This window comes from Chlorocebus sabaeus, chromosome 26 (genome assembly GCF_047675955.1).
Source record: "Chlorocebus sabaeus isolate Y175 chromosome 26, mChlSab1.0.hap1, whole genome shotgun sequence".
NCBI lineage: Eukaryota > Metazoa > Chordata > Mammalia > Primates > Cercopithecidae > Chlorocebus > Chlorocebus sabaeus.
The window spans coordinates 53,105,591-53,132,279 of record NC_132929.1 but is presented as its reverse complement, the minus strand read 5'-3'; the positions used below and the strand labels follow the sequence as shown (position 1 = coordinate 53,132,279).

At 56.8% G+C, this 26,689-nt stretch overlaps 1 protein-coding gene across 2 annotated transcripts in view; it reads right to left on the bottom strand.

Moving 5' to 3' along the window:
- Positions 1-8,795: 8,795 nt before the first annotated feature.
- PSTPIP1 (proline-serine-threonine phosphatase interacting protein 1) overlaps positions 8,796-26,689 on the bottom strand; it is a 42,803-nt gene continuing 24,909 nt past the window's right edge. Inside the window, exons 4-15 of one of the 2 annotated variants that reach the window (XM_008015759.3) lie at positions 20,876-20,910; positions 20,595-20,701; positions 18,305-18,367; positions 17,580-17,678; positions 16,655-16,700; positions 15,550-15,629; positions 14,853-14,951; positions 13,735-13,831; positions 13,168-13,258; positions 10,561-10,616; positions 10,187-10,320; positions 8,796-9,077 (exon numbers count right to left, since the gene is read on the bottom strand). In XM_008015759.3, coding sequence (XP_008013950.1) covers positions 8,946-9,077; positions 10,187-10,320; positions 10,561-10,616; positions 13,168-13,258; positions 13,735-13,831; positions 14,853-14,951; positions 15,550-15,629; positions 16,655-16,700; positions 17,580-17,678; positions 18,305-18,367; positions 20,595-20,701; positions 20,876-20,910 — 1,039 coding nt within the window. In that variant the 3' untranslated portion in view covers positions 8,796-8,945. The remainder of the gene's footprint in view (positions 9,078-10,186; positions 10,321-10,560; positions 10,617-13,167; positions 13,259-13,734; positions 13,832-14,852; positions 14,952-15,549; positions 15,630-16,654; positions 16,701-17,579; positions 17,679-18,304; positions 18,368-20,594; positions 20,702-20,875; positions 20,911-26,689) is intronic. The other variant, XM_008015760.3, reaches the window with a different exon arrangement.

Sequence of the window (26,689 nt, the reverse complement as noted above, 5' to 3'; positions counted from 1 at the left end):
AAGACACGGGAAAGGAGAGGAGTAAAAATTAACTCCTCTTCACAAAGTGGAAGTTACCAGAACGTTTGTGATTTCAGAGGCCCCGAGGGATTTATCATGTGGCTACTGACCCATCCCACCTCTTGCCCCTGCCTGTTGCACAGTGGGCAAGAATGTTTGTGGCCTTTCGCTACTACCATCTCCCCCCAGCATGGTCCCCCCAGTTTTCAATATGAACCGTCCTGTGGCAACCTGTCACAGACTGGCCCTGAGGTGAGCAATATTTGGACTGTGATGTTGGTTGCCCTCCACTCTTTCTACAGGACAGAATGGGGCCTCTAGAGTGGGAAATGGCTTTGAGAAATATGCCGAGCAGTAGCCTTGTCCTTGAACTTGCCCAAGAGGATAATTATCCACACCCTTCCGGTACTCAGTCCTCAGTTTGCCTGGTGAGAGAGCAACCTCCTCCCGTGTGCTCTGCCAGCTGGACCCAGACTGGCCGTATTAGCAGTGAGACCAAAAAGATGGAGGTAGGGAGGTAGCTCTGAGGTCTGGGAAACCATTCTAGCTCCTGCCAGCTTTAAATTATGTTTAATTCCTGGCACAGTTGTCCTGGACATGCCTTTTTCTCTTGCCTGGGAACCACTAGAAGAGGAATGTTGTCTGTGTTGGCCAGGGCCATGCAAATTCAACATCTTGTCTCTGCCTTTCCCCGTGCAACTGAGGCTCGGAGTTTGCATTACCCAGTGCTTATTCTTCAGAGGGCAAAAGCACTGCTCGTCATGTCTGAAATTTGGTGAGCGAGCTCACCCACTAGGCTGGTGTTTCCCGCCCGTGGCTGCACATTGGAAGCACCGGGGCACTTTGAGAACTACAGATGCCTGGGTCCCAGAGCTTCTAAGGTGGTCTAGGGTGTGTCCAGGACACAGCCCTGGTTGAGGACCACTGCTGTATCGTATGGCCTCTTTTAAAAAAGTTAATTTTACTTGGAAATGATTTCAAACCTACAAAAAAGTTGCAAGAATAAAAACTGTACATGTGAGGCTCAAATATCCTTTGCCCAGATATACCTATTAACATTTCATCTCATTCTGTCTGTCATGTGTGTTCTCAAATGTGTGTGCGTTCTCTCTCCCTCACCCCAAACCCATCTCTTCCTCTCCCTCCCTCCTGCTGCCTCTACACCCATCATGGCCTTTTACAAAACCCTAATACCTCACTGAGTACTTACCAAGAAGAAGATAACTCTCTGACGACTGCAGTACAGTTGTCAAATTCCATCCATCTAACACTGATAGAATACCTCACCGCTCATATTCCCATTGGCCGCATCGTGTGCTCGATAGCACCTTTCCCTCTGCGGTGCTGGATCCGGTCTGGATCAGGTAATCAACTGAGTTGTCATGTCTCCTTGGTCTTCTTTAATCTGGATCATTTCTATAGCTTTGTCTCTGATGATAGGAACAGTTTGTAAGGATACAGTTCGTTTTAGGTGGTGCTGCTTATCTGCATTGGTCTGCGATTTCCTTGTGATTAGATTTGGTTTTGCATTCCAGGTGGCTGAACCACTACCTGCGTCATGTGGGATGCCTCTCAGGGCATCCCATCTTAAGGCACACAATGCCCATCTGCCCCTCAGTGGGGATGTTCGTTTTGATCATCTAGTCCAAGAAGGAGGAAATGTGAACAGGAAGATTTTAATATAAATAATTAACTGTGTAGAAGGTAGTTAACTACTAAAAGGGATAAAAAAGCTCTAAAGCAGCTTAGCAGAGAACAGCTGTCACCCCTAGGGCTAAGGGAAGAGAACACAGAGAAGGAACTTGGAAACTCAGAGGAGATTCGCCAAGGGGGAGAGACCTCCGAGGGGTGGCTGTGGTTGCCTGGGATATGCTGCCTGTCCCGTGCTGGAGAATCAGCTCACTGGAGGTGCCCCCCCGCCAAGCCACGGGAGCAGAGAGCTGCCACGGTGGGGAATGCTGCTGGGACCCATGCCAGACCAAAGGAGACAGAAGAAAAAGGCCATCTTCCTCCTCTAGCCTTGTGGGCCCATTGAGAGCCCACTGTGGGTCAGGCTGGCAAAGGATAAAGGAGTTTGCAGCATCCCCTCTTCAGTGTGACAAGGAAGGGCAAGGTCAGGGGAGTTCGGAGCTAAGAGGCAATAAATGAATACCTGGCACACCTGGCCGAGGTGTGTCCACTTTCTCCATAGTATAGTTACTGTTTTTTTCTTTTCAACTAATAAGAAATCTCTGGAGACACACTGTCTCCATGTACATACCCTGTCCCTCATCAGAATCCCCACCTCCCCACTTAGGTTCAGCAAATGTTGCTGATTCTGGCCTGATTCAGTCTTTATGATGATTGCCAAGTGACATTTCTGCAGTCCAGCACTCCTTCCTCATTTGCCGGTCATCCCTCCCTTCTCCTTCACTTGTTTTCATACATCCACTCTGGATTCCCATTTTTTCAACAGTCTACTTCATCATTGACCTTTAGGGGTGGGAGAAGAGTTCCTCAGATAGTTGCAGACTTGGCCAGTGAGAGCCCCTTTGAGTTCCTCCTATATCCCAGCATTTTTGGAAGCACTCCCCTAATTTCTGATCTAACAAGATGTTCCGGGCCCCTGGGCGCCAGCCCTGGATCAGTGTTTCTCCCGGGAGCCCTGGTCCTTGGCACTAGGTGCGCTTATTGCAACTGGGGTGTCTTTGCTTCTTGTCCTATAGATTGACAGAGCTTGTCTTACTGCCTTTTTTAATTGTATTTTTTTTAAACAAAAGAAATTGGTGCTTTAAAAATGTAAACAATGCAGACATCTATAAAGAACAAAGTACCCACAGGGAAGCAAGTTCAGCAATGGCATGTGTGTTTGCAGACTCTACGTACACAGAAACAGACTTGGTGGTCGGTTTTGGTTTTTGCTTTTTGCTAATAGGAATTTTATCCTACAAGGTCCTCTTTCTGTCTTCCCAACATAGACTAGTGCTTTTTCCATGTCGGACTGTAGAGTTTGTCATTCCGTTGTGTTAGCTGTGTGAGTACATTAGTACCATGATTAACCAAGGTATATAAAGGGCAGGCCTGCAGGCTGCCTCCAGTGCCTCCACTACTCGCCACAGTGACCATCTCTATACACACACTGCAGTCATTTACAGTTTTTAAAATTAAAACAGTTTTTATTGAGATGCAATTCACATGGCATAAAATTAACGATTTTGAAGTAAACAAGTGGCCTTGAGTACTTTCACCATGCTGTGGAACCACTGCCTGTATCTAGTTTCAAAGCACATTCATCACCCTGTGTCATGTATTTTTACATGAACTCCAAGGGTAGATTCTTGATAGTTGTATTTACTCTGGATTGAAAGTCACATTTAGCTGGGCGCGGTGGCTCACGCCTGTAATCCTAGCACTTTGGGAGGTCGAGGCAGATGGATCACTTGAGGTCAGGAGTTCAAAACCAGCCTGGCCAACATGGTAAAACCCATCTCTATTAGCAGGGCATGGTGGTGTGCACCTGTAGTCCCAGCTACTTGGGAGACTGAGGCAGGAGAATGGCGTGAACCCAGGAGGCAGAGGTTGCAGTGAGCCGAGATCATGCCACTACACTCCAGCCTGGGTGACAGAGCAAGACTCTGTCTCGAAAAAAAAAAAAAAAAAGTCACGTTGAAACATTTTCATGGATACATCTGGTTGCTTTCCAGGAAGATTATATCAGTTTCTGCTGCCACCAGCAGTGTATGAAATGTGCATTTCTTTATACCCTTGTCAACACTTTTTGTATGATCAGTTTTCATCTTTTCTTCCAGTCTGAGAAATGAAAATATGTGTTTATTTGACTGTTAGCTAGGGCCAGGATGCTTTAAAAGTGTTTCAGCCATTTGTATCTTCTGAATTTTGTTACTGTCCTCTGCCCAGTTAGATTGGTTAATGGGTTTTTTTCTTTCGGATCTTAACAGAGTTTATTTAGGAAACTTTTCTCTGAAGCTTAATGTCTGTAGCTATTGTGAATGCAGTGGTTTCCTGAGTTATTTCCTAGTTGGTTGGTGTTGGTGTGTAACAGCACCTGCTTTTTGGGTGCATCCTTGCAGTTCTTGAAAATAACTTGTGTGTTGCACTTGGCTTTCTATTGCAGTGCCTGTGAGGTCTGTGAGGTCTCCTGAGGGTGTAACACAGTGACCTGGCAGAAATCTCCTATCTACTGAATACCTTTTTGGATGGTGCTGCTGCATTGCTGGTTGTCGGGGAGTCATACATAAATCCTGCTCTCCTGAGTTTATCCAATGAAGAAAGTAAGACAGATGTAGAAATTACAGGGTAGAAAAGAGACTTGCTGATCTTTTTTGTTTTTTTCCTGAGACAGTCGTGCCCTGTCGCCCAGGCTGGAATGCAGTGGCACGATCTTGGCTCACTGCAACCTCCGCCTCCTGGGTTCAAGCAGTTCTCCTGTCTCAGCCTCCCACGTAGCTGGGATTACAGGCGTGCACCACCATGCCTGGCTAATTTTTGTATTTTTAGAAGAGACGGGGTTTCACCCTGTTGGCCAGGCTGGTCTCGAACTCCTGACCTCGTGATCCACCCACCTCGGCCTCCCCAAGTGCTGGGATTACAGGTGTGAGCCACCATGCCCAGCCTGCTTGCTGATGTTTGTCATCCCCACCATCATCTGAGATAAATCACTATGGTGCCATAAATATTTTTCAAACTTTTTAAAATGTTTAGCTGAATATCCTGTTAGCCAGGGGTTTCTCAGCTCCGGCTGCATATCAGAATCACCAGGAGAATGTTTCAGATATTTATGCGTAAGCTCAGTTTGCAGAGATTTGGTTTCAGTTTGTCTGAGGTGGGACTGAAACATCAGCATTTGAAAAGCTGCTCAGGTGACTCCATTGAGCAGCTAGCTGGGTTGAGAACCACTGCGCGTGCAATATGTAAACTCTCCAAGTAGAGCTCGAAGTGGAGTGGGTGCCCCCTTTCTCCTCCCGTTGGCCCCTAAGAGGGCTCTACTGAGCACAATTTGATAACCCCATGAGGGTGCTGAGGGCAGCGAGCCCACTTGCTGGTGTTACCTTGTCCTGGGCTTGTGATGGCTCAAATGCCAGGATGGAGAAATAGGCAGACACCCGGGTACAGCCAGACCAAGGCAAGCAGGTGACCCTTATGCTGAGGTTCCTTGGCCTAGGAAAGGCTGTGAGAGAGCAGTTGGAATTAGGTGTTGCACACCAGTGTCACGTGCTTCCAGTTTGGCCAAATGTGAGTTGCTTCTTTTCGTCACGACGGTGAAGGACTCACTGACATAACCGCAGCTGTCCCAGAGGGCGTGCTGAGTGAGGGTGTCTATAACAAGCTCAAAGCTGCTGTTGAGTGTAGCCGAGATTCAGAGGTTGTGGGCCTTTTCCTTCAAAGTGGTATCCCTTGCTGGTAGGTCACACCTAACCATTGTCTAATTTGAACCTTAGGGGATAGCAGTTTGCATAGGGGCATATTGCACCCATCTTACTGATGCTGAAACAGGCCTAGAGAAATTGTGACTTGCCTAAGACCACCCAGGGAAGTGTGAGCCTGGATTCAGGCCCTGATGTTCTGATTCAGAGACCATGTTTGTCCTCCTGTTTCGTGCTGTCTTTGAGTGGCCCTCTGTCAGGAAGAGGCTGCAGTTATTTATACACCCAATTACACGCTAACTCGCTCTTTATCTGGCACCATCTCTGCTGGGAAGGCCATCCATCCATGCAGTTGGTTCCCAGCAGCTGAACCAACTGGGATGAAGGGAGAATGGAGAAAGCTGCAGAGGCAGTGAATCTGACTTGGATTCATTTGTGGGCATTCTCCCCCTGGCATAAATTGTGACCCAAGAGTTGTCTTCAGTTCTATTCTCTAGCCACCGGAATGACTGGAGAACAGGCTCTGTTATCTAACACTTGTTACCCATCATCCTCCGGTGCCCACAGACACTGCGGCACCTGTCAGAGATGATGATAAATATCTAGGCCAAAGGTTTGTAAAAAAGTCTTTGCAGTGGAATGGAATGTTCAGTCAACATGACAAGGCATCTTCAAGGGATAAATAAAGTATTGATACCTAACTTTCTATTCTTTCCTTTCCCTTCCCTGCCCGACCCAGTGGTAAGCCTACGCGGCTGTCTTGCCTTTCCCAGCCCTTGCCCAGGCTTTGTTCCCGCACCACTCCCCTCCAGCTCCTCCACCTGGGGAGAAGCCCATCTTCAAGTCTCGGCTCCAAAGTCACTCCTCACCTCCTCGCTTTCCTCTCTTCCCACCTGTCTCTCATCCCATAAGTTACCAAGTCCAGTTCATCTGCTCCCTGTGTTCTTCCAGAATTGTTCCCCAGCCCAGTCACCGCTTCCCAGACAAGCCACCCTCCCCTCTGCTGGATGGCCTGCACCAGCCCCCGGGACCCACTCACCCCGCTCACTGCCCACATCTCAGGACCTAGTGGGTGCCTGTCTGTCCTCCTGGGCTCAGTGAGCTCTTTGAGGGCCACCTTTATCTTAGCACCACGCCCCCACCATTAGGTACAGCAGGTCACAGAGAAGTCATCAGAATATCCTGGTTGAATTACTTGGACCACCTGCAGGTCTGGGACCCAGCGGGACCTGGTGGGGCTTCAGACATGTGTCCTGGGCAGTGTTTTTGGCCCAGGCAAGCATTTTCACATCCAAGGCTTTATTCACGGACTTCTCTCTCCTTCAGGAGAGTATGAGACCAAGCACCAGATGACATTTTTCTCTCCAAACATCTCTATTGGGAAACTTTGGATGTATGAGAGCAGGAGTGGGCGTTTGGTCGGCTTTCGCAGGATGGCTTTAGGAGGGAAAATGACATTTCAGGAAGGATTTAAGCATCACTGAATTTTTTCAGAGAACCAAATCCTTTTCCCACCCTGTCTGCCACATACCCTCTGGTGGGAAGCAGTGATGGGTGACACTCAGCAGAGGCCTAGCCTGACCCCCGCTCTGGAGCCCAGCTTCCAGGGTCCCGCACCTGCAGCCTGGGGGCTGCCTGTACCTTTGCATGTCTGCTTGGCCCCAGCACGAATAACACTTTGGTGGGAAAACAGCCCTCTCACTGCACTGCAGACTTGAGAGGTGCCCACGCACCTGAGGTGGCAACCCAAGGGCGCTTTCCCTCCCCCGCCTTCACCATGTCTCATGCTTGCTTAACTGAACCCAATTTTTTGCTCAAGGAAAGATCAGGGTATAAAGATGGGCATTCGTGTGAAACACCAGAGCAGTCCCCTTCTGCGAGCCCCTTCTTGCCCTCTTCTTAGAGCGGAGCTTGGTGAAAAGCCTCACTTCTGCCATGGTGGCATCTGACAGCCTGGGCACGTGGGAGAGCCTCTGTATGCCAGCTGGCTGCCAGCCTGGCAGAGCCAGGACTGGTGGGGAAGCCGCAGGTCCACCCTGGGCTTCTGCGGAGCGTGATGAGCTCCCTGTCACTAGGGATGTTGAAGCCCACTGGGATGCCCATTCCCCAGAGGTGGCGGGGCAGGCATCGTGCAGGAGGTGCCAAGAGAGTCTCATCTAGTCCTCAGTCCTGGGGAATTCCAGGGGTGACCTCACTCCCTTCTCTCTGTCACACACACACACACACACACTCTGTCATGGTGGAGCTACCAGAGGCAGGAAGGAGCAGAAAGGAGTCCCCTATCTCCTTTGCATGTTCAGGGCCACCTCTTCCCAGAAACCTTGGTGACATCTCTGCGCACTGGGACATTTCCTGTAGAGTTCTTAAACTTTCTGGGCCGTGTGGTCCCCTTACTGGGTCAAGAGTTCCTTGCATGGAGCAGACTGAGGCTTTGCTCCTCTGATTTGAGGGCAATTCCGGCCCTCCCTAGGCCTGGCACAGAGCTGTGTCCGTAGAGAGCAGTCCCCAAAGGGTATGGATGAGGAGAGGCCGAGCAGTTCGCAATCCAGATAAAGACAGTCTGCGGGTAACAGCAGAGGAGGACCACTGTGTCCCCCCTCCCACCCCTTACAGTCCTGCACCTGCCTGCCTCCGAGGTGGGGTGGGGATCCCAGGTGGTGTGGGGTGGGGATCCCAGGTGGGTGTGGGGTGGGCCGACTTGGCCATCCCCAAGACTGAGGGCCAGGGGCCCTCTCCCCCACACCCACTCCCAAATGCCTTTGGCGTGGATGAAGCCTATCATGGTTGGAGCAGGGCTTGGCTAGTGGTGGAAGTTATGTTCCTGGGACCAAAAAGAGAAAAGGACTGAAGGCCCCCCTGTGCCCCTCTCTGCCTGGGCTCTGGAGCCCTGCTCGGCCGGGGTTGCCATGTTGACGGGAGTGTCACGGACAGCAGTGGCTTCCCCAGGCCCCACTTGGCACCCACAAGCCACAAGCCTGCCTTCCTCGGCTCCCACCATGGCCTCTCCAACAGATCCATCACTAGCTTCCTGTTTCCATACTGAGTCCTCAGAATATTCCTGGATGTACCCCCAACCTCACCTTTGCCCACGCACTTGCCTGCTCTGGCCGCTGCTGCCCGGCTGTGGACCTGCTCAACTGTCCGTCCTCAAGACTCCTGCTCTTCCCATTGCAGCCCTGCTGAACCCCTTCTTGCCCCTGCCACATCCTCCTGCAACCCTGTATCCTCTGTCCAGGTGTGAATGTGTCTCCCTGGCGGTCTGGGAGCTCCTAGTAGCTGGGGCCAAGCCTCTTCTCCAACTATAGCTGAAGCCTTGGCTGAGTTGGGGAGCTCCGCCATCCAGGCTCCTTCCCTTGTTCCTTTGCCTCCTCTGAACTGAGCACTCAGACACTGGAGCAGGAGAAGGAGAGAAAGACCCCAGCACACCAAGGAGAACAGAACGCACTCCTTTATTCTCTGGGAGACAGGCTCCCTCTCAGGGCTGGGGACGCTTGGTTCTGGGCCCCAGCAAGGCATGGTCAGTGCTGGGAGCACTGCTGGCTCCACTGGCAGGGCAGGTCCGAGGGGGCTCCTGGCCCTTCCTCAAAGCTTCTCCAGGTAGGAACCAGGGACGAAGCCACGCTGCCCATTCCTCTCCACGGTCCACCAGCCATCCTCCCCTTCCAGGATCACCTCCAGGATGTCTCCCGCGGAGAGGTCCAGCTCATCGGGGTTCTGGCCAAGAGATTGAAAGCGCATGACGCTGGAAGGGCCTGCGGGGAGGGGCGTGGCCTGGTGGTCCCCCACCCAGCAGTAAATGTGGCATGCCGAGCTGTGTCCCTGCCTGCTGGGGCAGCCCCTTGGAGACACAGGATGGGGGTAACCCAAGGGACCTGGCTTCCCATCCACCCCAGTTTGTTATCATAGGCCTCCCCCAACCTGGGTTTCTTCCCCACCCGTACCTCCCCTCTCCCACTCTGGAGACGCAGTGACTGGAGCATGTCAGGGGCCAGGGGTATGCATCACACCCCAATCCCAGGACACACGCCCAAGCTTACCTGACACAGCCTCCCCTTTGTGGTCCCCAGCCCCAGGTAGCAACTGCCATCCAAGTACCCGTCACTCTCCTGGCCTGGCTTCCCTACCTCCCCGAGCCCTGGCCTCGTCAGTGGAGCCCACACCCAGCCTGCCTGGCCATGGGGGGTGCTTAGCCTCAGTCCAGTGGATGTGAGGCCGGGGTATGCACCCCTCCCCTCAAGCAGGGAGCAGAGTGGACCCTCTCTCATAGCTGCCCTGTGGCTGCCGTGGTACATCCTCACCCTATGCACATCAGAAAATCAATCCTGGCACGATTGCAAGACTCATTCTGGCCACAGTTTTCCACACCCATGGCCACGGAGGACAAGGCCCCTGACCCAAAGGTGCAGAGCCTGGCCCTCAAGCTATGACCTGCAGGCACCCCAGGCTCTGCCAGCTCCCTGCATGTGTGTACCACGCAGCGCCCAGCCTGTGTGGACGGCACAGGCCCATGTGCCCCACATGCGTGCTGTGTACAGGCCCCGGCAGACACAGGCCTGCTGCACACCAGCTTCCAGTCAGTACATGCGCGCTGAGGCCCCCCAGGCCCTGGGTGCTGTTCTCAGAGCTCATGCCCGAGCACACTCCCAGGTGCCCTTGCTAGTGTGGACATACTCTCGGGCACACGTGCCCTCCTGAGCAGGAGAGGATGCTCGAAGATGAGTGAAACCACCAGGAGAGATGAGGATGCGAGGCACTGAATGGGGGAGGGAGCGCTCAGGTGCAGGGGAGGTGGCACAGGTGGGTTTAGGGTGTGGAGGCCTCACCTGCGCTGTATAGTCGTAGAGCGCCCGGTACTCCTGGGCTGGCGAGGCCGGGTTTCCCTGCATCTCCTGCACTGCAATGGCTGCGTAGACACCCTCATTCCGCTCGGGGGTGGGGGTCAGGGTCTCTGTGGAGGCTGAGAGCAGGGTGAGGCATGGACCCCTCCCCTTTCTGGGGACACTGGCCCCTGGAGGTTCTGCTGGAATGGGGTTTCTCCATGCTGGGCCCTGCCTCTTCCTTCCGCTCTCCATACTTGCTGTTGGGGGACACACCTTTCCCCTTGAGGGGCCTCAGTGGCCCCATCTGTGCCATGTGGGAGACCTCTCCTTCCCCCCGGGATCAGTGTGTTTGGGGGTCCCCTCCTGACCCCCTTTACCAGCAGAAGCTGCCAACGAAGTGGTCTTGGGACTTCCGTGCAGCAGTCCAGAGAACCTGGGGATGGGGAGGAAAGAGGGTGAGTGCCCCCGCTCCACACTCAGGGTCCCACCGGGAGGAGGGTTTAGACACAGAGAAGTCTCAGAGCTGCACACGCTCTGCCAGGGCTGGGGCTGCCCCTAGCCTCCTGGCATGGATGTGATTTATGAGGTGCCCCTCAGGCAGGAGGGCCCCCAGAAGGTGGTCCCGGTGGCTCCTCCTTCCCCAGCTATGCCCTCCACTGGCGCCCTCTGCAGCACCTGCTCCCTGCAGGGCCCTTTGGGGGGATCCTAGAACCCCCAAAGCTGCAGCTTCATGGGAAGACTCCCATGGCCCTTTTGGGGGTTCTAGGACCTCCATGCTGAGTCCTCGTGGGAAGACACCCAGTCCTTACCCTCCAGACCCCTGCTCTAGCTTGCCCTAGCAGCTTCCCCGACCAGTAGGGGTGCGGGTGCACTGCCACACAAAGCCTGGCTCACGTGCCCTGCTGAGGCCTCCACTGCCTGGGCCGAGCCAGCCCTCCTCCCTGCGGGCCCGCAGTGATCAGGCCAGCTCAGCCACCCTGTGCACAGGAGTTCTGGGATAGTGCTGGGCTACTTTATCCCTGCCTCTGTGCCAGGCTTAGGCCTGGACTGAGCTGGGGTTGTAAAGGTTTACTGAATAAAGGAAAATAAAACAGAAGAGGCAGATGCTGGGGGCACCCCCTGAAGTGGGCAGTAGTGAGGGCTCAACAAGTAGAGGCTGACACTGCCTCCAAGGCCAGAAGCCTTCTTGGTGGGGTGGGGCTGAGTCTTCAAAGGTGAGTGAAGCTTTCCTAGGAGAGAAGGGGAACGAGGCACTGCGGGTGACCAGGAGAGGGAGCACTCAGGTGCAGGGGAGGAGGCACGGCACAGGTGGGGTTTGTGGAGTGGACCAGACCAGTTTGGGTGTAGGGGGGACAGGACTGAAATAGGGACTGGACCAGACCCTGAGGGACCTTGAATGCAGGTGAGGGGCTGAGCCATGACTCAGGGGCCTGTGGGAGGCAGCCCTGCCATTCAAGGTGGCATGTGGGGGGCCTTTCCCACATGAGGGGCTGAGGGCCAAGGCCCTAGGAGTGCACACACATGCACAGGCTGGACATGCGTGGACCCAGCACATGGGAGGGCCTGACACCAACAGAGGCGGGCAGACACGCACCAGCGCCCCAGGCAGCAAAGGACAGGGTGAGAGCCAGCAGGGGCTGGGGACGGAAGGAGGAAGCGGCCAGAGCAGGGGGAAAGGTGTGTAAGGCTTGCTGAGCCATTGTGCTGCCTGCCCCACACCTCTTTTTCCCAGACTGTCTATACTTCTGACTCTCAGCCACTGATCCCCACCTCTTCCCAGCCCTGCCTGGCTTCTAGCTGCCCCATCCAGAGGCCTGACCAGCCCCCTCCAGCAGCCAGGCCTCCCTCCGCCCTGCAGGACATCTCTCTCTCTCTCTCTCTCTCATCCTCTCTGGGGCCACCCCTTTCTGCCCCTTCCTGATACTGCCTCAGGTGAGCTCTTTTGTCCAGTTGCTTAAATGACCACCTTTGCTGGGGTCCAGGTCCTCACCAGGTGCGGGGAAGCCTGGCTCTCACAAGCTTCTGTAGCATATGAGGCTGTGAAGGTGCTGCGCCCTGGGGCCACTGCTTTCACAAGATTCTCAAAGGGGTGTGTGTGTGTACCGCTCTCAGCACCGGTGGTTCCCACAAGCCTCTGCCTCCCAGGAGTAGGAAGCTCCAGGGGCTCCTGAGGCCCTGGAATGAGCCGGTCCTTGCGAAGGGCCAGGAACTGCATCAGCCCCTCCCCACAGTCCACTGCCTCCCAGAGGCCCTCTTGGGAGCCTCTGTGGGCCCTCTTGGTTGAAGGTTGGCTGGAGAGAGGAGTGGCAGCATGGCAGTGGGGACACAGGCGCCACGTGAAACCCACAGACCCTTGTGGATGCTCATAGACAGGGCAAAGGCCTGGCTACCAGGGCTCCCTGAGCCGGCTATAGTGCTCCCAATGGGCTGTCACCATTGTCACTCAAGGCCTGAACCAGGAGAGTCCTTAGGTTCTGAATCTGACCCCAACACTCAGGGCCCTGGCCTTAGAGAGTGCAAATGACTTGCCCAGGTCACACATTGAGGCCCGGCCCCGGGACCTTGGCACTTGACTGCAGCCAGGCGGGGGAAGGGACCCTGGAGAAGCCTGGAGAATTCTCCAGATGCCCCAGTCCTGCTCCAGCCAGACAGCGTTGCCACTGCAGCCTGACAGGGCACCAGGCTCACGTGAGGCCCCAGGGACAAGGAAGGCAGCCTAGGGGCCTCCCCAGAGCTCGGAGCACATCCCCTGCTGAATAATTGGGATGTGATTATTCACTTAGTGTCTGGGTCCCTCGGGCTGAGGGCTCCATAGGCTGAACTGAGCGTATCTTGTCTCCACAGGGTACCCAGCACCTAACTGGGCACCAGATACAGATACATAGTAGGTGCTCAGTGAACAAGGAAGGGCCAGGTGCAGAGGAGGGGCTCGACCCACTTCCTGGCCCAGCCTCAGGCCGTCACTCCGTCTGTCGGGGCCTCACCTCTTTATCATGCCGCAGGATGGCTGTACGCTGGGGCTGCTGGCCAGTGGGGTGACCTCCCGATCATAGTAGTTCTGGTAGGGCACCGGAGCTGCAGACAGCAAGCTGTGAGGCCCAGGGCAGCCCCCAACACCCCATTCTGGCCCTGCCAGAGACTCAGCTGGGGCCTATGTTCCCAATCTGGCCCTGGCCCACCCTGGTGCCTGGGGAGGTGCCTGTCTTGCTCCCATGAGAGACCCCACTGTAGGTGCCACCAAGACCTAATATTCTGGACCCGTGATCCAGCAGAACCAAACAGGCGGGGAGTGGGGGCTGTGGGAGCTCCTCACCTCAGTCCCCATCCTCACCTCTTCCTCTGAGTGCTACTGTGCCCTTAGCTTTGCCTGAGAGGAGGCTGCAGGCCTGGGACCCAACCCTCCACAACACCTTGGGTCTGGCTATGGCTCCTCTGCCCGAAAGGGAGCTATGAGCTACCCCAACCCTGTCCTGGCACTTGAGGCTCAGGGCCAGGCCTTCCCAGGGGCTCAGTGCACCCAGAGGCTGTGCTGTCCACAGGCCAGTCCTCACCTGGGGGCTCGGTGCCCGTGCTCTTGGCCTGGATGAAGCCATCGATGTCAGCGTCTATGCTGCAGCCTTCCAGTGTCAGCCGCACTTCCTCGTAGAGCTGGGGCAGGAAAGAGCAGAGGCTACAGCCCGATGCCCACTCTGCCCCTCTGTGGGCCTGAACTCTGGCCAGCGGCCCCCACCCACTGGCCTCCTCACAGGACATTGTGCGCAGCTCAGGGTCTTTGATCCTGAGGGGTCACAGCCCTGGCTGACAGCTTCCTATTTCCTGAACACCTTCTGTGCGCAAGGCCCTGTGCAAGGGACTTAACTCACACCTGTCCTCTGAGGTAGACCCCACTTTTCCCATTGGATAGATGAGGAAACTCAGAGGAGAGTGACTTGCTCAAGGTCACGGAGCGAGCATGCAGCACAGCCAGGTCTTGGGGCTAGTGGGAGTGGATCCAGAGCTCACCCTTCCACCTCGAGGAGGCGAGGAGGCAGCAGGGGGCTCAAGTCACTTGGGCAAAAACAACAAGAAAATCAATCCCCACAGCCCTGGACAGGAGGGTCAGGCAGGAAACACAGCAGGCAAGGGGGCCAGGGCTGCCCAGGAGAGCCATGCTCTGGGCTGTATCAACAGAGCTCAGGGCCCCTGGTGGGGGGCCCTCTCTGCTGGGGAGGACCCACCCAGCAGGTTGGGCTCAGTAAGGGGAACCAGGACACCCTGGAGATGTGGGAAGCAGAGGAAGGACTGCACCTCGGCTCCTGCAAGCACCAGGCCTAGAGCAGAGCAGCCAGGGTCCTCCAGCTTCCGCCAACCTCTGAGAGCTATGTCCACCTCCCCTCCCATCCCTGGCAGAGGGAGCAGGTGCTCTGTGGCTCTGAGGCATGAGGAGGAAGTCAGATGGCAGGGGAACCACAGAGTCACCATCTTCCAGGCAGAGAAGCCTTGGCCCTGTGGTACTGATCTCCTGTCCTGGGGTTCTGGGGGCAAAGGCTGAGCTGCTGAGGCCTGAGACCCCTGGGGCCAAGCTTGGACCACAAAGGACCAGGTGCTTGTTGACTGGCTCAGACGGACCTGGGCACTTTGCTGCCTAGAGGCTGCCCTCCCTTACCCCACCAAGGCCCTCAGTCCCCACCTCATCATCCTTGACACACTGCATGGAGAGCTGGTTGCTGTGCACCCACAGGGCATTGCGGAGAATGGTCAGCCGGTCAAACTCTTGCAGCTGAAAGGCCTAGGGGCAGTGCGAGGGAGATGAACTGTGAGGAGGTGCTGCAGGGCCTGGCCAGGCTGGGCCCCGTTCACAGCTCAGCCAGAGCTGACCAGGCCAGTCCTCTCTGCTGGAAGCCCGATCCAAAGGAGAGTGCCCTGGAGTCCCCATCCCGACTCTGGGCCAGCCCTGAGGCTGCAGGGAGGGAGGTGGAACTGCCCAGGGGGTCCCTGCCCCAGCCTCCCTTCAGGCCGCACCACACTGAGGCAGAGGGATAGTGAGAGGAGCCTCGGACAGGAGTCCTGAGCCCTATTCCCCAGGCCCTGTCCATCGCAGCGCCCAGAGAGGCTGTGGGTTTTGTCCAAGTCTCAGTTTTGGCTTCAACAAAAACGGTGAAAGAATGCCTGCCTGCAGTGAAGGGGCCCGGGACTCAAGGTCAGGTGACAAGCACCAGGGCCAGGCCCCAGCACAGGCCTGTGAGCAGGAGGCTGAATAAATGAGTAACTGAGTAACGTGTACCTTCCCCCACTGCCTCGCTTGGGCCCCTTGAAGCAGCTGGAGCAGGGATGGGTGTCTTCCACTTCCCGGCTGGGGAAAGCGAGGCTCCACGTGGGCCACTCACCTCACAGGTGGTCCGGTGTTCCTGCTCCCACTCAGCTCGGACCTTCTCCAGCTGCGTGATGATCTGCCTGTATACCCGCTCTGCAAGCGCAGGCAGCCTCAGGGAGGGCCCTGACAGGAGTTCCTCCAGCCCTGGCTCCTGCTGGGTCCCATCCTGGAGGCCTCCTCCCCCCTGGGAGCCCCGCCTCCCCTGTGGGACCTGCCCTAGCAGCTGGTGGAGCCTCATCTGAATGCCTGTCAGGGCCACCCACGCTGGTACTGCTTCTGCTCCCCAGCTGTGCTCTGAGCTGCTTGAGGGCTGCAGTGGAGCCTCATATATGCAAGTCCAGAATATTGGCGTCTGGGCATCTCTGGGCGCCCCACTTCACTTTCCAGAGGGGAAACTGAGGTTCAGAGAGGGCAGCTCAGAGGGTGCTGGAGGAGGGGTGGAGTCCCACAGGCTTGGGTCACTTCTGTGCCCAGATCTCTGGAGGTCACCTGTCCCCCAGCCAAGAGAGTCGCTGGGTCCTGATAGAGACAGAGCACAAAGGAGAGGCCTTCCCAGGGGAAGGGAGGAGGGTGGGCGCTGTGTCCAGTGGGTGGGGCACCAGCAGAGACAAGGGTGTTGGTAGGATTTGGGCATCAAGTGAAGGACAGAGGCCCAGAGAAGGCTATGTGCACACGTGCGTGTGCCCGAGCTTGAATGTGTGTGCGCACATGCATGTAATAGATAGCGGCCCTGTCTTCTGGGGCTGTGCCATGCAAGTCCTGGGCTCTGAAGCCCGATGGCCTGGGTTCAAATGCAGTCCCCACCACTTATTGGCTGTAACCTGGGGCAAGTACTGGACCTTTTAGTGCCTCTGTTTCCTCATCTGTTAAGAAAGTGAATAATAACAGCAGCCACCTCGGAGGGCAGCTGTGAGGACTGAACATATGAAGTGCCAAGAATGGCCGGCGAATGGGGGAGCACAGCGTTTACTTTGACTGCACGTATCTGGAATGAGAGCGCTGCGCCCGTGACTGTGCAGCCAGGTGGGAGTGTGTGTGTCCCAGGGTGTAGAGGTGTGTGTGGGGAGCACCACCCAGGCCTCTGCCCTGGTCGGATGGGGCAGCCAGGGCCCACATACCTGCCTCAGCGGCTGAGTCCTTGCACTGCTTGGCTTTGTTCTGACTCTGAGGAAACAGAGGGGAAGCAGCATTGAGACCCTGCCCCAGGAGCCCGGGCCCACCCCGGCAGCCCTGAAGTGAGTGTCACACCTTCCCCAGCCACCCTGCCGGGGAGTTCAGGAGCCAACTGTGGGCAGATAACATCATCCACAAGCAACCTCCCCTCAGCGGACCACAGGCTAGCTCCATGGAAAGGGAATGAAGATAGGAACCGAGCCCAGAAGGATGCCTGTGAAGAGTGGGACCACAACCCACAGGAGAGATGCAACTACCGCTGAGCCCCCTGGCTGGGACTTGGGCCCTGGCCCCTGACTGACTGCCCCCAGCTCATCCTTGGGCCATTTCCCTCTCTGGGCCTCAGGCTTCCTGTCTGTGCAATGGGTGATGTGTTTCCTGGGCTCTGGGAGCTCTGATAACCCCACTCTGGCCTAGGGACCACAGCCTCAGGAGCATGGGCTCTAGACCACCTGAGTTGGGGGTCCCTTCTCTGCAGCTTCCTGGCTCTGAGACCTTAGACAAGTCACTTACTGTGAGCCTCAGTTTCCTCTCTGTGACATGGGCCTATTGAGCCCTTCTCCGAGGTTGTGTGAGGGTTGGTGTCTGCTCTTATCGCCCCGTGGGCCTCAGTGGGCCTGCTCCAAGGAATGGGTCCCTGAGTGCCACCTGATGGTGGCAAAGGGGATCCAGCTGACCTGCCTGTCCATGCCCTGAGGTTCTCTATAGGAAACCCATTTCACAGATGAGGAGACTGGGGGTCAGAGAGGGCTGAGCAGCTAGCGTGTCCCACATGCAGACCTTGCCTGGTGGTGTCTAGGGCACCCCTTCCGTGCCTCCTCCACTGCCCCCAGCCCTGGGCAACCCACACCGCCCAGCAGCCCAGCGCACCTTCTCCACCTGCTTCTGCTGGCCGTTGGCGCTAATGCGCTCGAAGGCCTGCTCGGCGTCGTCTGCGTCCCGGCACTTCTGCTCGTAAGTCTTCTTGGACTGGGAGTGTGGAGGGGCGTGACTTGGGGGCTGCACAGCACTGCTCTGTGTGCCCCGGGAGTGAGGCTCCCTGAGCCCAGCCTCCCTTTTTGCCTGGCGAGGGTTGTGGGTGGAGTGGGGGCATCCTCACCAGGGACAGGGATCTGGGGGTCCGGAAGGAGATTGAGAAGGTGTGGGGGTACTGGCAGTCCTGCTCCCAGGCCCTCTCCACTGAGGACAGCGCGGTCTGTCCCGGGCCCCGCCTCCTGGGCTGTGATCCTCAGCGAGGGCACGCCCCTCGCCACGCCCCTCACCACGCCGCGCCCTCTTAGGAGCCCCTCTCCCTTCCTGCCCAGCGTCTCGCAGGATCCAGCTCAGAGGTCCCTCCTCACTCCACCCTTAGAGTCCCCAGCCGACTTCATCTACCCTTCATTCACGAGCACCCAAGGGAAGGGCCTGGGCCCATCCCCACAGGACCATGGCGCCCAGCGCAGGCCCAAGCACCCCGTAGGTTGGTGCGCCCTGCAGGACCAAGGCCGAGGCCAGCCTGTTCCAAATGCCCTGCCTGGGGCCACAGCCCAGGATCGCACCCTGAGCCCTTCTCAGCTCCTCGAGGGAAGGCCGCGGCCCCAGGCCCTGGCGCTCACCTCCATGGCCTTCTTGTAGAGCGACAGCTTGCTCTTCTGGACACGGTCCATGACGGCCTCATACTGCAGGGGACACGAGGTTCTGAGCCGAGGGCAGCGGCCTCGGGAGGCTCCCCTAGGCCAAGAGGACGAGGTGTCCCTGGGATGAGGCGCAGCACCTCTCCTGGCTCTGGAGAGGGGGTGACAGGCTGCCCTCCCTCCCCCAGAGCCTGCTGCTTCACAGTGACCCTCACAATGGAAGACAAGCCCAGGGCATGGGTGTGCCCTGAGGTCCTCGCTGCAGACCTTGGCCAGAGCTTCATCTCCACCTGGGGAGTTCCCAGCCCCACACATGTGCACACACAGTCGTTCATCCTGCATCCCAGAGCCTCTGCAGACATCATAGTTGCTCACACATGTGTGCACACTATGACACACACATACATGCAGAGCTCCACGTTAACTCGGAGGCACATCGGCCCCATCCCTCGCTGCGCACACGCATGATCACAGGCATCCCTGTGCACACCCACAGATGCCACTCACAAGTACACACTCCCACAGTCACCCACACACAACCTCAGGCCACATGCGGGCACAGTGGCTACTGGGCCCTGTGCCAAGGTCTGGGGCCAAGCCTCCCCTCACCTCCCAGGCTTCCTGTTCTGATACAGAAGGCAAAACAGGCAGGAAAGTGACTGGGTTATGAGGTAGGAGAACTGAGCCAGTTTGTGCCTGGGGTCTTAGGGGAGGGGTTCTGTGCCAGCTGGGAGACCAGCGAGGCACAGGCACTCACACACACACACACACCCTAAAACACCCAAGCAGGGCTGGACAAGGACACATGCTCACAGGCATATGCAGGGGAGCGTGGGCATATGTGTACACTCCTGTGAGCATGTGTCCTTGCTCTGTGGCACACACACACACAGAGGCTTAGACACACATGGCACACTCCACAAGACAGCACTCTGCCTGCGGGGCCCTGGCCACTTGGGGAACGAGTGCTCTGTCCAAAACAGCCTTTGCAGCCAGCGCAGCTCCTCTGGCCACAGGATGGCTCAAAATAGCAGGGCTGGAGTCGCTCCGTCCTGGCAGGCTCTCTGCAGGCTCTGTGGGCAGGTCCCAACTCAGAGAGGGTGTCTGTTGCAGCACCTCAAGCCTGGGCCAGCTTCTGGGGACCCACTGTCTGCTCAGAACCCCACATTTAGAATCCTGAAAGCCCAGCTGGCAGACGGGCAGGTGGCGCAGGCAGCCACGCGACATTTCTGCCAGCAGAACCGCTAACCAGAGCTGAAGCCCTGTCTGTGGAGACTGAGGGGAGCATGGCTTGGGCTGAGCTCTCAGCACTTGGGAGGTAGACATATGTGTCCCATCCTGTAAGAGGGAAACTGAGGCACAGAGATGGGAATTGGTATGGCCAGGACACCCAGGCCCAGCCTGGCCCCAGCCTCAGATACAGCTTCCTCCCCTTGAAGGCTCAGTTGTGTCTTCATTTTCAGTTCTTCGGCCAATATACAATGATCCTTCCTCCCCAAGCCAGAAGCGGGTCTGTGCGCTGCCCTCCCAGCCTATGCAGGGCACCACCCTCATCACTAAGGCCCTGAGAGGCTGAGCCCCCATCCTCACAGGCCCAAGCCCAGCCTCCAAGCCAGCCTGCGTCCTGCCTGCCCTCCAGGGAACCCATCCCCAACCCCAGCCCTGCAGCCTCCCGGACAAGCAGCTGCCAGCCTCTGCTTACACAGCTCCCATGATGGGGACCTCACTTTCATGCAGTCACTCTGTCTCGGGATGGCCATGCCCTACATATGGGTGAGAAGTACCTTTGGGTGCTAAGCAATGCCACACAACTCTCCCACCCGTCTGTGTCTGACCCCTCAGCCTTGGCAGTCCTGTGGGGTGACTGGCTGCAAGTCTGCCTTTTTCCAGGACAATCAGCCCCGATCCTTGGACTCAAGACCAGTTTCCAGTGACCCCCACAACTTAGACTGCCTCCTCTGGACACCACCAAGTTGCTACAGACCCTCTAGAGTCTTCCGTAGTAGGATCCTCCTAGGTGTGAGGCAGCTCGGCGGGAAGGACCCTCTACAGGGCTCTGGGACTAAGAGTTGGCCTTGGTGTCAGTGGCCAGGCCTCTGCCCTCCCCACCCACTTCAGATTACCCTCAAGCCCCAAAGCCTGGGGTACTGTCCCACCACCACCCCCTGCCACCCTCCACTGACTCTACCAGGAGGGTCAGCCCCCCACCCCCACAGCAACTGAGAGGCTGGCAATGGGGGAGCAGCTCCCCTGCCTCCTACACCTGCCTCACCTTCTTCCTCTGCTCCTTCTGCCTCTCACGGAACTCCTCGAGACTCCGCAGCTCCTCACGCAGGGTCAGGGCCAGTTGGATGTGTGAGCTGCCCACATTCTCCATTTCTTGGGGGCAGAGCATGGATACTGGTCCCCAGTGTCAGATCTGATGGGCCTCAGCCACCCACAACTCGCCCCTGTCTGGGCCAGCCCAGCCCCAGCCCCAACACCTCATCTTCTGTCCCCCCAAACCCTCCACCAGCCCCAAAAGATCCCATTGCCCCAGGGTGGGGGACTTACGCTGCTTCAAGGAGTCAAAGGAGGCCCTCAGGGAGCTGCAAAACAGACGGGTCCAGGTCAGGAGGAGGAGAGCACAGCGGGAACCTGAAGTCCAGGCCGTCCCCGGCTGGGGCGGGGAGGGGGGTGGGGAGTACTTTTATTTTGGTGGGAAGACCCTGGGTCACTCTAGAACCAAGGGACCCTTTAGCCAGATGGTGACCATCCACTGGGGCCCCAAACTGATTTCTGGAAGGCAAAGCTCTCTGCAAATTAAAGTGATCAACCCCCTGCAATGTGGCAGAAGGAGGTACTGATGCCCCACCCCCCAACCATCTGTGCGCCTGACTGCATTCTTAGAGAAGAGGGGATTGTCTTCAGGACCCTGCCTCCCTCCCCTGAACTCCTCTCCCACACTCACAGCCCTCTCTCCTCCTCTGCAAGTACCAAATGCCCCCAGGGTGAGGCTGCAGGGGAGGGGACAGTGTTCAGATGGGCTCTCAGTAGGCGGCCCAGGGGATGTTTGGAGGAGGTTGGATGGCCGTGGGAGAGGCCGGCAGGGTAGGGCGCAGGAGGTGAGAGGTGGGCACTGTCTGCCAGGGAGGGAGGGAGAGGAGGGCCCAGCACCACATATAGGAGGCAGGGAATGATGGGCGGGGGCTGCCAGAATGAACACATAAAGACAGGACACCGAGTGCAATATGAATCTCAGATGAACGAGCACTTTTTGAATATAGTATGCTCCTTGTAGTATTTAAAACGTATTTTTATTTTTAAAGTATTTGTTGTTTATCTGAAATTCACATTCACCTGGGCATTCAGTATTTTATCTGACTCTCCCTTTAGCGTCTCTGTGGAGCAGCTCGGCTGCCCCCTGGCGGCTACATGACCTCATGACGCCCACCGGACAGCCCTGGGTGGCGCTGGCAGCACACCAGGCAGGCTTCTCAGGGGACTTCTCCTCTCAGTAGACACCTGGGGAAGCAGAGGCCAAGGAGGAACAGCAGCCTGGCAGGAGCGTGGGGATCCAGGTCTGGGGGAGATCTGTGGGGGCCAGGCCCCTCCCCCTAAACTCGTGGATCCCAAAGTGAGGTCCACAGACCAGCAGCATCAGCATCCGCGGAGCCTGTTAGAAATACAGATTCTCAGGCTCCTCCCCGACCTCCTGAGGCTGAGGCTTCCGGTTGGGGCCCGGCCCCAAGCGCTGCTGATGCCCATCCAGACGTCAGAACTGCTGGCCTGAGTGACGAGACCTCCTCGCAACTCTGCCGGCACAGGTGCCTTTATTTATCCCACTTCACAGATGAGAAGCCAAGGGTCACAGGAGTGAAGAAGCTGTACCTGTGGCCACCCTACAGTAAGAGGCAGAACCCACGGAGAGGAAGGAGAGGGGTGGCTGTGTGGTGATCCCACCTTCCCTTGTGGGACTTTGGACTCTTCTCTGACTCCTCACCAGCAGTGACACCTCCAATCCCTCTGCTTCCTGTCAGTTCACCTCTCAGCTCAGTCCCCCTCTTTCAGTTAGAGGCCTCCAGTCACAGCGTGGTCCCCCCACCCTCAACCCAGCCCTCACACACACCACCCTCCAGCCGCACCTCCTTCATGACCACAGCATGCCCAGCCCCTCCCAGAGCCCAGGGCCTGCACATCCACTGCCCAGCCCTCAGCTTTTGGGCCTCACATCTGACAGATACCTCAAATTCAGCATGTCCAAAACCGGACTCAGCACCTGTCCAGCAAACCTCTCCTCTCCCAGGGCTCCCCTCTCAGCAAAGACACTGCTGTCCACCAGTTATACACACCAGAAATCCAGGAGGCACCCCGGGCTCTGTCCTCTCCCTTCCTTGCCGCCACCTTCTATTTTATCTCCTAAATCTCATGCCTGTCCTACGCAAGCTGCCACCACCGCTGCAGCCCCTGCCCTACCACCTCCACCTCCCACCTGTCAGCCCTGCTCTCTGCCCCTCCCCCCATTCCTTCCAGGTGCCAGGCTCCGTCTTGCCTCAGGGCCTTTGCATGTGCCCATCTCCATTGCAGCATCTTTGCCTGGCATCCTCTCCTGTCCTTTCTGAGCACTGATGTCACTTTGGACTGACCCAGTGGATGTCTGTCACCCTGCTGAACCATGAGCCCTTGAGGACAGGGGCAATGCCTGGCTCTCCGGCTCTCCTCCTCATCGTCCCCAGGCTCATAATCTAGACTTTCTCAACCCCAAACCCCCCTGTGGGCCACCCTGGTCCATGGTCTCAGTCTGCAGGCTGCTGTAAGGAATCGCTGGCCCTTTTCCCAGCCCCCACCTGAAAGCTGGGAGCCTGCCTGAATGCACAGCACTGCCAGGTGGACATTTGGCCTCTGTCCCACCCCTGGGACAGTCTTGACAGTGATGGTCTGTGCTCACCTTGAACTCCCATTTGCCCCCATGACCTGGCTAGGCCTTGGGGGCTGCATAGATGCTGGTGCTGCCTCTGTCTGGGGCACCTGGGCAGGCAGGCTCTGGCCCCTTCAGGCCCCCTCTTGCAGTTACCTGGGCTGCAGGCCTTCCTGCCCCAGGTACCCTGTCCCCATTGCTGGAACCATCAGGCCACCCTAGTTCAGCTCACACAACAAGTCCCAGAACACTCCTCCCTTTCTTGGCCCCAGAAAAAATTTCAAGGAGGCAGCCTCAGCTCTGTGGATGAGAGGAGGAGCCCAGCTTTGCCCCAGAACTCCCAAAGTGAACAACCTTGAGCTCTGATCTTGTGGAGGGTCTGGGGGCCGCATAAAGTCATTCTCTGCCCCATGAAATTCCCACTTCCTCCCCGCCGTCTGCGCAGGGAAACTGTCAAGATCTCCCTGAGTGCCTCTACTGCGTCTCCATCGCATGTCAAGGACAGGGTCCTGCACAGGCCTCTATCTCCTGCCATCTGTCACCAGTGCCTTCATGTGTAACTCATTCCATTGCCCTTTTTGACTCGGCTCTCAGGAAGCTCAGTCTGAAATTCTGTGCTCGTATACAGTCCAGATTTCCAGTGTGTTTCCTGCTCTGTCCCCACTGTGTCCCTGCTGCCTGCCCACCGGCTGAGAGGAGTAGCCCTCTCGCCTCCCTGTGCTGAGGCTGTGTCCACAGTGAGCCAGCATCAGGGGACGTCTGACAGGAACAGGGCCTGGCTGTCTCCCGCCAATATCCTCAGCAATGTCGTCATACTCTCTGAGTTCAGAGGAAGAGAGACCATGAAAAAAAAAATTAAAAATCTCTCTGACAGGAAAACCACAGCATTTTTGGTTTGTGGCAAGTGGGGGTGAGGCAGGGACATGAGGATTCAGATCTGCACCCCTCGGGGGCTGTGCCTGCTCACTGGTGACCACAGAAGGCTTACAGGAAGCTGGCCTTGCCTTGATTTTCCTTTGTTTCCCAAACCCCTGTCCTGTGCAACTTCCGGGGGCATGCAGCACCCTCAGCACCTTACCTGATGCAGGAGGAGCAATAGGGGAGTGGAGGTGACAGCTTTCTGAGGGAGGTGGCATTTCAGGCAGGCCTTGAGGGATGGGTGGGACCGGACAGGGGAGCAACAGGGCAACAGCAGGAGCAAAGGCCCAGAGGCTGGAAAGGAGAGTCAGGCAAAGTCTCTGCAGGGCTGGACATATGACGTCAGCAATATTGGTAAGCCCCCTGCAAATACTAACACTGTCTTTTTCTTTTAAGACGGAGTCTCACTCTGCAGCCCAGGTTGGAATGCAGTGGTGCGACCTGGGCTCACTGCAACCTCCATCTTCTGGGTTCAAGTGATTCTCCTGCTTCAGCCTCCCAAGTAGCTGGGGCTGCAGGCTCGCGTCAACATGCCCAACTAATTTTTACATTTTTGATAGAGACGGGGTTTCACCATGTTGGCCAGGCTGGTCTCGAACTCTTGACCTCAGGTCGGCCTCCCAAATTGCTGGGATTATAGGCGTGAGGCATAGCGCCTGGCCCTAATGCTGTCTTTAAAATGCACCTTCACGCTGGTGGGGATTGCTGGAGTTTGGGGACTGGGTCTTACTTGTCCATCCTCCATTGCCACTGCCCCACGGATGTTTGCTGAGCTAACATGTGAAGGAGGTACATGTCAAAAATCATGTAACAGGAGGTTAAGATGTAACCTCCTGTTAATTTCAGTGGCCTGAGCCTCCAGGCCTGAGGGTGGCTCCTGGCTGGTTTGAAGTCAGGGGACTGTGCAGAAATGCAACACCTTCAGGCAGTGGGGCTGGGGAAGCTGGCCAGTTCCACCCTCAGGGCTCACTAGGCTATTTATAGGGTCACTTAACCACCTGACTTTTGTCCTCCTTCTGTACCCTGTTCCTAGTCTTCCCATCCCCCAACCCCCTGCCTGTTCTGCAAGGGGCTGGGAATGAGCATCCCACAGACCTGGGGGACAGCTGTGGGCCTCAGGGAGGCCAGGAGCTTCCCCTACTCAGAGATGGGCCCTGGAGGGTAGGCCACCAGCCCCCATGCTGAAGAGCCAGGCCACCTTTCCTGAGGGCCAACACTCCCCACCCCCAAGGAGTCCAAGATGAGGAAACAGGTCCACAGCCACTGTTCACCTGTTCACACTTCCCCACCAAAAGCCCTTCAGGTTGGCATGGGTAGGGGTAACTGGGTCTAAGCCAAGACTGACAGTGAGGCAAGGCAGGATATCTGGGAGGGCTTCCTGGAGGAGATGGGCCTGGAGGAGATGCATAAATGGACCCTAATGCAAAGGACTAGGAAGGAGAAGGAAGTCACCCTCAGTGTGCTGGACTCTGGCTAAGGAATGGCAAAGCCTTTTATTTTATTTATTTTATTTTATTTTATTTTAAATTAGTGAATCCTCCTGACCCATCCAGGGCATGACACATAGTAGGTCCTCAATTAAATGGTGTCTAAATGGATGGAAGATGGATGCTTGGCCTACACTGTAAGGAACAGCTGCATGGCCTCACCAACACTACTTCATGCCACATGGGTCAACAGCAACACTATGGACAGCCCCACCGTGTGCAGTGAACCCCTGTGGCTTGGCACTCTCTGCTTGTCCTTGTGACCGCCGAGAACACTTCTCCAAGTGACCATCCCCTTCCACAGGTACAGACCCTGGACTCAGAGACAGGGAGCATCATCCAGGGTCACACAAGGGATAAGTCAGGGCAGACCCTGTCCCTCCTGGCCTTGAATAACCACGGCGCAATCAGGGCCGCCTCCACCTGGCCCCTTCCTAGTTCTACAAATGGAGCAAGATGTTGTGTACCTCCCCCTTCCCGTGACCCACCCTGCCCCCCACCCCCATTGTATTTTCTTTGTGAATAGCTTCTCCTTCCCTGCTGTAAATCCCCTGTGACTCACAATCCCCTGAGCCTGCATCACACAGACTCACTCCAGTCTGGCTCCCATCGTGCCTTGCCGGGGCCACCCTCTCCACCTCTCCTGAGTCTCTGTGTTCTCCCCATGAGGTACCCTCTCTTTCTGGGAAAGTTATCTTCCAGTTGGCCTGGAGGCCGGGAGGCCGGGAGGCCAGGAGGCCAGGAGGGGCTCCCTTGGTTGTGCTGCCAGGCCCCCACAGCTGCTCCCCACCTGACTGAGAGCTCTGGGCACTGCTTCCTGCAGAAGGCATACACCCATTCGCTCCTCACCATGTTCTGAGCCCTCCTCTGTGCCCAGTCTGCACCCGGCCCTCAGCCCTTCCCTTGGGAGGCCCTCAGACTATGTTCTTGTTGATCTGTACAGCAGCTCACTGGAGTGGGAGATGAGAAACAAACTCGGAGAAGCTAGGCGACTTGCCCACAGTCCCACAGCTCACATCGGTCGAGCTGGGACCAGAGCTCTAAGGACTCCCTGGAGCCCTCTGT